The 12,603-nt window shown below is 35.2% G+C and overlaps 1 protein-coding gene across 2 annotated transcripts in view; it reads right to left on the bottom strand.

The window, feature by feature from the left end:
* LOC121380006 (MAM and LDL-receptor class A domain-containing protein 1-like) overlaps nt 1–12,603 on the bottom strand; it is a 55,949-nt gene that overhangs the window by 14,943 nt on the left and 28,403 nt on the right. For both annotated transcript variants that reach the window (XM_041508712.1, XM_041508713.1), the window contains exons 4-9: nt 8,081–8,129; nt 7,387–7,433; nt 5,849–5,920; nt 2,521–2,596; nt 1,949–2,066; nt 589–764 (exon numbers count right to left, since the gene is read on the bottom strand). In XM_041508712.1, coding sequence (XP_041364646.1) covers nt 589–764; nt 1,949–2,066; nt 2,521–2,596; nt 5,849–5,920; nt 7,387–7,433; nt 8,081–8,129 — 538 coding nt within the window. The remainder of the gene's footprint in view (nt 1–588; nt 765–1,948; nt 2,067–2,520; nt 2,597–5,848; nt 5,921–7,386; nt 7,434–8,080; nt 8,130–12,603) is intronic.

Raw genomic sequence — 12,603 nt, 5'->3', positions numbered from 1 at the left:
CCCCCCCATCTCGTAAGCTTATGGTAGTAGGCTCGAATTGTAACATGTGAGTGCCAAAAATCGTGATGACATCGTAGCGATCAGAACAAGTTCTGTTCCTTACTACAAATCGCTACTACAACAAGTCGTTACTACAAAAATCGTAGCGTGAGACCACCATTACTATTTTGGATGTAGGCTAAGTGGTTCAGTGCGTATTATTATTATTATTATTATTATTATTATTATTATTATTATTATTATGAAATTATGGTGATAATTACGACGATCATAACAACAATAATAAACACTCCATCAAGATACAAGCAAAACAATAATAATAGTATGCTAATAACAATAAACATCCCATCAAAATAACACGAATATTTTGACTAATTGATTTAATATTATCTATTCCACAGCAAAGAAGGAAAGTCAATGTTCCTTACTGGCAGACAGACATATGGACGGACGGACGGACTGATATTTATACATATTTTATTATTGTCTCACAATGTGTACTAAATATTGTTTTAACCATAGCCTCTATAAAAGAAAAACCCATACACAATCTATTCCTGTACATTACTTTGATTATAAACGCCTCACCCTCGGGAATGTTGTCCCACATTATGGTGATATAGCGGCCTCGGTCTGGACGACTGTGCTCGTGCCAAAAGCCCAGCGCGTGCATTAGCTCGTGCATGATGGTGCCCTTCCGGTTGCATCCTGCCCCGATGGAAACCGTCTGCTCTCCACCCTGTCGTCCCACTGCACTTGAGCAACTGAAACAAGGAGAAAAATAACAATAACTAAAGTGATTTAACGACACAATGGACGCGTTGGACATATGGTTACGGACCCCACAGCTATTGAGGGAGGAAACCCGCTGTCGCCACTTCATGGGCTACTCTTTTCGATTAGCAGCAAGGGATCTTTTATATGCACCATCCCATAGACAGGATAGCAGGTACCACGGTCTTTGATGTACCAGTCGTGGTGCACTGGCTGGAGCGAGAAATAGCCCAAAGGGCCCACTGGATCGATCCCAAACCGACCGCGCATCAAGAGAGCGCTTTACCACTGGGCTACGTCTCGCAGCCTAAAGTGATAGAATGAATGAATGAATGTTTAACGACACCCCAGCACGAAAAATACATCGGCTATTGGGTGTCAAACTATGGTAATGCAAATAAATAAAGTGATGATCAACATCAATATAAAAATTCAAGGTTTAAACAAAAACAGTGTAAAGAACTGTGCAAAAATACAAATACAAATATCACAGAATTTTACGGACACCGAATTTTACTCTAAACTTCAATTTGTGCTGTATTGGCCATTCTCAAAGAGAATGTTACACCCCTGCACCACGGTGAGGTTACAGCACACGCAGGGGCCTAAAGTGATAGAGACACAAAGAAAAAGCGAAATATAGATATAAAGATAGATAGATACATGTAAATAGATAGATAGAAAGATAGATAAATAGGTATAGGTAGATAGGCATGTATGTATGTAGATAGATAGATAGATAGATAGATAGGTATAGGTGGATAGGTGGATAGGCATGTAGATAGATAGATACATATATAGATAGGTAGGTAGGTAGTTAGATAGGCATGCTTTGTCGTTTATGCTAATTTACGCTACATATAGTGTTTATGTGGTAAATCAGAAAACGCTAAACAAAATTCAGAACAAATTATATTTGGTTGTCAGTAAAGCGTATCTTGTGCAAGTTATAAGAAAAATCTTATAATCTCAGACGATATTTTGAAATTTAATATCTTTAATCTTTAATAATCATAATTTAATTATTTTATTTGCATCATATACTTTACTTAAATTATTGAGAAAGGTATACGTGAATATGAATCCAATAAGGTCTAAGTATGCTTATTAAATTATAGGAATTATCTCTTAACTCATCGTTTGAGGTAACAAAAATCCAAGCAGAGTTACCTACCTTCCCTCAGGTTTAATATTGATATAGTCAGGCTCTCTTCTTCGAGGCCGGAACCGGATACATGTATTAGCCTCGAACTCGTTCATGGCTCCCAGCATTTCGTTCCTTTGATCTTTATCTAATTGAACAATTTAAAATAATAATCATAATCATAATCATAATCATCCTCATCCTCATCATCATAGTGATGATGATGATGATGATAATGATGATGATACTATTTTTATATATAAAATACCAACCATTTTACCTATGATGACTTTAAGATGACTATTTTTTAAAATATTATATAGTTAAGTCACGATAAATCTTGAATATATAATTCAAACTATATTGATGCATCATTTATAATGGTTATGGTTATGGTTTCTAGAAACTATATTCTATAGCATTTAATGTCATAGTGCGGATATATAGAATGCTCGAGTCCATTGTATCATTTACCTTACGAATTGTTTGAAAACGTATCTAACGAGCGAAGGTAAAAGTATTCTCTCTCAAATGGGTGTTAAAAAAGGATATTTTCAAGCAGCTACATAATGAAGGACATATTAAACAATAACCACACTTACCATATGCCGCTGATATAATGTAAGGAACGGTTCTGTTAAGCCACGTGGCATATATATCTCGTACTGCATTTCGTCTCTGGTAAAACAAATAGTACATAGCACTATAATAATCAGTAAAATGGTATAGACCATATATACAGTCAAGTACAGCAAACTTATCTATATGAGCTACACAAAAAGTACCAAATAGGCAGACGTCCTTCACACAACATGTCCGAGATATTGCTTTAGGTGATTGTTATACACAATGTATTCTTTATGATGGTTCGTTTCGAATAATTTTTTTTTTTTTTTTTTTTAAAAGAGAGGGAAGAAGGTGTTGCAACCAGAAATATGTGATACAAAGTATACTCAAAATTAATTAGATATTTTGGGCATTTAAAAAAATATATATTGTGGTATAAAACACGAAAAACCTACCGCATGCATAGTTTTTTGTGTGCACCACTGGTAAAAATTTACTCAAACAATGTTTAGAAACCATCTTTGATCAAAACGTGCTGACATACATTGTACTGTTATATACCACCAGCAAAATCTGACCAGTCTACTGACGCTTAATACATTCTGTTAAGTATACTATAAATCCTAAACGAAATATTTTATAAAATGCCGGATATACCTAAGTTTTGCATGTTTCGACTTTACATCACAAACCACTATTATCACGTTGATCTAAAAATAGGCCATAGATTTTCGCCCTAAATCATCAAAACATATCTAGCTAATTCAGAGGCGGATCTAGGGGGGTGGGCAAGGGATAGTTATAATTTTATTATATATTAATTTTATTTTTTTACGATCCCCTCCAAACCTCCCCCAAAGTTCCATTGGCAACCCGCACATGTCATTGGGGCCCCCCTAAATGGATTTTCTGGATCCGCCACTGTAATTACAATAACATATTTTTGGCTGTAATAATGATACATTCAGTATTCACATAGTTATATTCATTAGCGAGTGTGCTGTATGAAATGTATTACCCACATGGTTATGTATTGGCACATATCAGAGTGATAGGTCCCACTATAACGCCAAGTGGGACGTAACACTTTGTGACGTCATCGATTGGCGCACTACAACCTTACAGGAACGTCAACCAAATGAGTTTAGTGATTTAAATTAAGATAGATTATGGGTAATACATAGGATATTAAACTCGCTACCATTTCGTATCATGTTTATGTCCCTCGTGAAATAATTTTCATTGTCACTCGCTAAAACGCGTTACAACTTAAAATGATTTCTCTCGGGACATAAACATCATACGAAATGGAAACTCGTTTAATACACTATAATTATGAAGTTGGTTTAGGATAATAATAAATGTATCAACGCACAATCTATATGTCCTGATCAAATATGGATATAACGTAGGGATGACTAAACAATTAATCTACCAAACTAATACTGTGTTATGATTTATTATTATTCTACCCTGTGGTATTATGAATGCATATGTTAGTAAAGAAAACAAATTAGATACTAATATATACCAAGAAATAACTACACCCATCAACATCCAAAACAATCTTTTAAAATAGAGAAAAATAGAGAAGAAAAAACTAAACAGAAGAAACAAAGACAAAAACGAAAAATCGTGAAAATTTATCATTTCATTTTGTATGTACAAACTAATACACTGTAATTACCAAAAATAACAAAGAAAAATAATTTTTAAAAAGATACAGAAAAAATTAGAAATATCTTTTTAATAAACCGTTCCTCGACTCGCTGCATTTCAACACACACACACGCGCGCACACGCGCACGCACACACACACACACACACACACACACACACACATATATATATATATATATAATGAATAACAAACACACACACACACACACACACACACATACATACATATATACATATATACATATATATATATATATATATATATATATATATATATATATATATATATATATATAATATAATAAAATAAATAATAAACAAAGAAAACAAAAGAAAACAACAACAAATAACTACGACATTCAAACACATTTTTACAACAATTCATATATTTTTAAGGTGTGTGAAAGAGAGATTCAGTACAACGTTTACATTACACAAACGGTATATTAATGATCACACAAACTTCATGCCAAACCGAGTCTAGATATTAAAACACTACAATAGAAATTTCAGAAAAAAATGGTAATTGACAAATAGAAAAGATAGCAAACTGACTTTGTTCAGTTTGTTCAATGCACTATGTAGTTAGAACAATCATCTATGCACACGGTGCTCTCTTAGGGTATGGTGGGTTGTAAGATCCAACCACTGTAACGCATTTTTGTTTCTAACAATTACACCACGACTGGTACATTAAGAGCATGATCGTGTCAAAATGAAAATAAAAGATGGCCGTTCGTGTCTATTTGCGAGTTGAGCTGGGGGGGGGGGGGGGGGGGGTAATTTCTTTTCGTTGAATGGTGCATATAAAAGATTCCCTGCTACTAATACAGACAATGTAGCGAGTTTCCTCTCTAAGACTATATGTAACAAAGTTACCAAATGTTTGACATCCAATAGCCGATGATTAATACATCAACTATAATAAGCTTCTATTGACTGCTATCCGCGTTTGTCACATGACTAATAAAGATATCATAGCTACCAATCGTATACGTTTTGATATGGGTTTTTAGCATTATCTATTAAGTTATATGCCAAATTACTGCAATAATTTTAGACAAACTGACTGCATCATTACGTACATATTTTTGTATGCAGCGCATAACGTCATGCCATCTTTTATATATATATAAAAAGAAGTTTTTATCAGAATAAAGGTGTATATAGAACTGTAAAATATATATAACAAAGACTGGTTAGAAGCAAAGTTAGATTTTTATATATTTGCCGCTCGACCTATTTTCAAAACGATGGATTAAACATGCTGAATTTTTTATAGAATAATTCTTCAACAAAATATTAATAAAATAAGTGCTAAAATACTAAAATAAATTAATAGGTATAAAAAGACTTCATAAAGTCATGCAGTAATAGCTCAAATGTCAAAACAATAAATAATTTAAAAATAAATAAATAAATAAACTCCAGTGTTCAAACTATCTCTAATTTCCTAAATACATTAATGAGACCAAATCAAGCTTCAAAAGTACATTATGTAGTTCTGTGTAGCAACAACAATACAAACAACAACCAACAAAGGAACGTTTTTCATTACATAGGCGAGCGGACAAAATTCTAATTCTAAAAGCTGAAAGGTTCGTGCATATAGTGTGACCCACATAGATTCTGAATGGAGCATGCGCAAAGGAGTGAAGCTGATAGCAGGAACACTGGGCTCACACCGAAAACCTCTTTGTGCTGCGCTTGAAACCACCAACGCCGTTTTCTCTGCATTACGTCTGGCTTCCTCGGCTTTTCAAAAGATATAAATGTACTACGAAGCTTACCAAAAACCACCTAAACATGCATGTACAGTTCTGAAATATTTGCTTTAATATGCAGATTATTACTACTTTATTTATTATAGATTACCTTTATGTAGTATAATTTCGGATGAGCAGTATAAAATATGAACACTATAAAATATATCAGATGCTTTTTTGAATAGTAGAAGGTCTATAAGTATCATATACCAAAATATTGTATGTTTGAACAGTCGAATTTCCTTTAAGACAATATGCAATACCTCAAGTGCATTTATTTTTCTTATTCAGTCTCTCTCTCTCTCTCTCTCTCTCTCTCTCTCTCTCTCTCTCTCTCTCTCTCTCTCTCTCTCTCTCTCTCTCTCTCTCTCTCTCTCTCTCTCTGTCTCTGTCTCTGTCTCTGTGTCGGTTTGAGACCGATCCCCGTCAGTGGACCCATTAGGCTATTTCTCGCTCTAGCCAGTGCACCACGACTGGTACATCAAATGCCGTGGTATATGCTATCCTGTCTATGGGATTTGCGCATATAAAAGAGTCCTTGCTGTCAATCGAAAAGAGTAGCCCATGAAGTGGCGACAGCGGGTTTCCTCCTTCAATATCTGTGTGGTTCTTAACCATATGTCTGACGCCATATAACGGAAAATAAAATGTGTTGTTGAGTGCGTCGTTAAATAAAACATTTCCTTCCTTCTGTCTCTGTCTCTGTCTGACCGGCCTCGGTGGCGTCGTGGCAGGCCATCGGTCTACAGGCTGGTAGGTACTGAGTTCGGATCCCAGTCGAGGAATGGGATTTTTAATCCAGATACCGACTCCAAACCCTGAGTGAGTGCTCCGCAAGGCTTAATGGGTAGGTGTAAACCACTTGCACTGACCAGTGATCCATAACTGGTTCAACAAAGGCCATGGTTTGTGCTATCCTGCCTGTGGGAAGCGCAAATAAAAGATCCCTTGCTGCCTGTCGTAAAAAAGTAGCCTATGTGGCGACAGCGGGTTTCCTCTAAAAACAGTGTCAGAATGACCATATGTTTGACGTCCAATAGCCGATGATAAGATAAAAAATCTATGTGCTCTAGCGGCGTCGTTAAATAAAACAAACTTTACATTTTTTTACTGTCTCTCTCTCTCTCTCTCTTTCTCTCTCTCTCTCTCTCTCTCTCTCTGTCTCTCTCCCTCTCTCTCTCTCTCTGTGTGTGTGTGTGTGTGTGTGTGTGTGTGTGTGTGTGAATGTTGCGTTATATAAGCACACATATATACAAACGCGCTTATATTGACATACAAAAAAACATTAGCACTTTTTTAAAGAAATATATACGCATATGCTTTAGATTGAAAACCCAACACCATTACTATGATATATTTTGCGTGCAAAGTACGTATTGATATTTAAAAAATAATTACAAATATATTTCACATCTACATGCATGCGCATATTAAGCATTAGTACATGTTACTTACCAATGTTAATCTAATGTCGCCTTCTTTGTAAAATCTCCTATCAATACCTGAGAAAGTAAATATAAAGAGAGTTAAAGGGACAGACCCTAGTTTTTAAACACTAAGGCATATTTTTCACCTAGACCCTAGTATCAACCCGTAAAAATGGACACTAAGTTTGGTTAAATTACAAACCTGCAATAAATGTGGATATAGCAGAGTGAAACTAGAGTCTGTGACGTTGAAATACCCTTAAAAATAGGCTAAAACGCGATTCCATAACCGTTACTTCTTAGACACACGTGTGTTTTTAAAAATATGAAAAATGCATTTTGTGGTATTAGAAACACCAGGATGATCCCTTGCTGCTAATCGGAAAGAGTAGCCCATGAAGTGTCGACAGCGGGTTTCCTTCCTCAATATCTGTGTGGTCCTTAACCATATGTCTGACGCCATATAACCGTAAATAAAATGTGTTGAGTGCGTCGTTAAATAAAACATTTCCTTCCTTCCTTCTAGACCATTCTAGATTTTGGCTGAAGACTACGTGTGAGAATGATCAAGTGTTTGACATCGAAATTATTTTTAATGTGCTCTAGTTGTGTCGTTAAACAAAATAAATTTTACTTTCAGTGTGTGTGTGTGTGTGTGTGTGTGTGTATTATCAGTCATAACGTCATGAATATAACTAATTACATAATTTAGTCACACTTACCTAGATTCTCTTCTGGATAGCCATAGTCGCGCAAAAAATAATTGGTGCTCTGAAAATATGAGAAGAAAATAATGTGAAATTGGTTTAACAAAACTATACTGAACAACAAAAGAGACGCAAATATTAATTTTGTTTCTTAAATTAAAAAAAAAAGTATCCAGTTTGAATATTTTAGGCCCATTTTGATCATTTATTATTTCGAATTAATTATATCCATCTAGGGGTTGATCGGAGTTTAGTGATTCGGGTTAAAGGGATATTCCTGAGTTTGCTGCATATGGTTCCGAAAAATTAAATATTTCTACGATTAAACTTACATATTAAATATATTTTCTTGTTTAGAATATCAGTGTCTGTATATTCAATGTGTTTCTGGCTGTCTTAATATTTGTAAGAAGCCCAAACTGGATTTTGTCTTCAGATAATTTCGTATGTACGAAAAAATATATTTTAGGAAATAAAATGAAATTTAACCTAGTTCAAATAGTAGAACGGTCAGAAGCACGTTTAATATACAGTCACTAATATTTTATGCAGAAAAATATATTTGATATGTAATTACAATCGTTAAAAAGTCTCTGTTAGTCGACAACATCTTAAAAATTGCAGCAAACTTAGGAATGTCCGTTTAATGGTAGTTTGAGGCTTTGAAGATGTATTCTGGAGTACCTTATGTTATTAGATTTAACATGCGCCGAAACACATATACTGATGGAAAGAAATAAGGGATCGCACCAGCACTAACAGAAAGGAGTGACTGCAACCACAATCGTCATGCATAGTGTCAGGGAGTTAATCGTGTTACTGATATCCATTCACACATTACTAACATTAACTCCCACCCAACGTATTGTACGGATATTACGACGCCATTAGCGACTGAAATTTGCTGTACAGTACAAAATGTTCCCTTATTTCTTTCTCTGAGTATATTTCCAGACGGACTTCATAATATACAGTTCCAGCTTCAAGCATTCGGGTAAATGGCTTTCTGAGATATCGAATGTTATAAACTTAACCAGTGCTCCAATATATATCGAAAACCGTGGTAATTATTGTCCTGTCTTTAAAAGAGTGCATATAAAAACCTATTGTTGCTAATCATCATCATCATCATCATCATCATCATAATAATCATAATCAACATTGCCATAATCATCATCATAATCATAATCAACATCACAATCAACATCATCATCATCATCATCATTATAATCATCATTATCAGTATTACGTCATTTGTGAATTAAGAATATAATAATTAAATATCTGTGAACACGTTAATTCAGATGCCGACGATGGTATAATATATCTATTTTTGGTGCTCAGTAAGAGTTTGTAGGAAAATAACTTGCTAACTTCTCGACGATCATAACATATGTAATATAGTAGTATTCATATAAAGTACTATTACTGGCAGTAGCTATTGAGAATGTCATTATTATCTCTAGTTGGTAGAGCACTGGACTCTCAGAATGAGGATCTCTAGTTCGAACCCCTCAGTGGAGGTTGATTTTTCAGTTACAGTTATAATATAGAATGCATATACCGTATGTGCTCAAAGGTATTTCAAGAGGCGATATGTAATCTTATGTTAGAACAGAGATTTAAAAAATAATTTTTAAAAAGCAAAACCGCATACGGCACTTTTAAAGTCATTTAAAAGCTTATATGAAATTACCTTGATTAATTTTCTAAGGGTCATGTCCTTAAATCTCCTACTATTGTCCGGCATAAATAAATAAATAATATATATATATATATATATATATATATATATATATATATATATATATATATATATATATATATATATATATATATATATATATATATATATATATATATATATATATCATATGTAGGTTTATAGCAACCTCACACTCTCACTTACACACAACTGCTTAACCAGATTAGATAGCCATTCAGATTCAGAGAACAATCTATTGGCTAGTAATCAGCGTCACATAGCTGGATGAGGATGGATGTCGGTGCTATGAGCATGTATATCTACAGGACACATTGTTCACTTAAATACGACAATAATAATAAGTTGGGCTAATGAACGTCCACTTTCACACACGCACACACACAGACACGCATACACACACTCATACATAATATGCACAAACACGTACGCACACACACAGACACGCATACATACACTCATACATAATATGCACAAACACGTACACACACACACACAACCATACAAAAAAATACAAAAACATTAATTTAAAAATAAATATTAGCCATAAAATGTGCTAGTTCAATGAACCCTTTATACAATTATTGGTGACGCCTATGTATAATTAAATAAGTCTATATTCCCTCCTCGTGCTGTATGAAAAGAAACAAAAAGTATGAAAACGAAAACGCTTCTTGAGTTCTAATAACACTCTTATAACCTTAAATACCTTTTCAAAAACACTGAAAAGCATTCAGATTTAAGATGACAAGAATACACAATATACGTTTTAACATGGAAAAATACTATTGCGACATTTAATAATGACGTGTTGTTTTTTTACCCGCCCTCTAAGATGAAATAAGAGTAACCTTTGAAATGGTGACTGCAATAAGCGGAGGGGTCAAAAGTCGTGCGCTCACAGAAATACGTGAAACCTGGTATTACGTACCTTAAAATGTGAACGAATAAGACAAATATTGACTTTTCAGATGAAACGTTGGGAACATTCTACAAATGTGGTAAAGCCCCCAAACGAAACATTTCACTCAGACTCGTAACAAACTGAGAAGTTCCTTTTGAAATATTGTGGTCATATAAGTCATCTCATTTATGGTACGTTGACGACGTATATATACCGGCCTTGACATTGCTTAAAAAGGCTCGTAGGAACGATGTTGGAGTGTTGGGGGACACAGCCTCTAGTGGGGAAGGGGCACAAGCCATATTTTTACCTTTATTTATATAGTGTAGGACAAAACTAAACGTACATTTGTTTTGTCGTCGTGTATGTGTGTGTGTGGGGGGGGGGGGGGGTTGCCACCCCGCCCCTGGTTCCTACGGACTCGTTAAACACAGAGTGGAAAGATAAGGAATATGTGTATAACGATACGCAGCATGTTTTATACTAGAACTATTTTTTGTCTAACAATCTTTATGTTAACACTTGGCGTAGATGGTGAAAAAGAATTGTAGTAAGGAATCTTTTCCCATAGTGGGTTTTGAGTGTATGTGCTTCAATGTGAAGCACTGGCGTAGCCAGGATTTTATATTGGGGACCACACACATTGGGGGCACCTACACTGCCTTTGAGTTGTGTTATGGGGTGACAGGGAAATATAAAAGGTTGGGGTTAGAGGTGGTAGTAAGGTATAAGATCAGCATTAAGACGTTTCACTCAGTAACAAGCAACCAATAACCATTAACATTGTGCTTCAACCGTACAAAAAACACAAAGAATCAGTTGGCACAAAATTAAAACAATGTTATGAATACAGGACATCAGTACATACATACATACATGCATACATACATTGGGACAATTTGTGAGGCCAGAAGGATTTAATTACCCCCTGTGCCAGTGCGTTCATATCTATGTATGTAACAGTCAACAATATACAATATATAGATATTCATACATCAATACATACTAGCCAGTGCCAGGTCTGCCCACTGTTTCGTGTACGTAAGCGGGATCGACCGCGTAGATTGTAAGCCCCATGCATGTGGTTGAGTTAAAGAACATCCTTTTTATGGATGCCTCGATAGCTCAGAGCGCATCGTTGTTAGTCTCGCAATTTGCGGGCGATTCGGTGCCACAGGTTCGAGTCCCAGCAACGGCATGGGACAATTTGTGAGGCCAGAAAGGATTTAATTATCCCCTGTGCCAGTGCGTTAATATCTATGGGGTCAACATCGACATACATACAATATATAGATATTCATACATCAATACATACATACATACATGCTGATTAAACGTCGATAAACAAACATTCCTTTCTTTTCTTTTCCCCTGTCACTCATTTGAATACGGACGCGATTCCAGCGTCACGTGACGTTTATCGGCCGTGATAGACTGTTCGCAGCATTTGTAAAACGCTACACGTCGATCAGTCTACTCCTAAATAAACAGCCAAGTTGAGATTTCGTTGTCATTGGCATATTTCACCGAATTGGCGCATGTTTGCCAATCCGCTCGACAATCAACTCAGGGGGAAGTACGTGCCTTATGTTACATAAGATATCAAACAAACAATGTGAATGGACGGGGCATATACATTTAACATAACAGTCTAAGCTATATCTGAATCTGCTTGTATTCGGTGAAAACACCCCTGCGCGTGCTGTAACCTCACCGTGGTGCAGGGGTGTAACATTCTCTTTGAGAATGGCCAATACAGCACAAATTGAAGTTTAGAGTAAAATTCGGTGTCCGTAAAATTCTGTGATATTTGTATTTGTATTTTTGCACAGTTCTTTACACTGTTTTTGTTTAAACCTTGAATTTTTATATTGATGTTGATCATCACTTTATTTATTTGCATTACCATAG

The sequence above is a fragment of the Gigantopelta aegis genome, chromosome 8, assembly GCF_016097555.1.
Source record: "Gigantopelta aegis isolate Gae_Host chromosome 8, Gae_host_genome, whole genome shotgun sequence".
NCBI classification, from domain to species: Eukaryota; Metazoa; Mollusca; class Gastropoda; order Neomphalida; family Peltospiridae; genus Gigantopelta; species Gigantopelta aegis.
The sequence above is the reverse complement of the archived record's forward strand: the minus strand, read 5'-3'. Positions and strand labels throughout refer to the sequence as shown.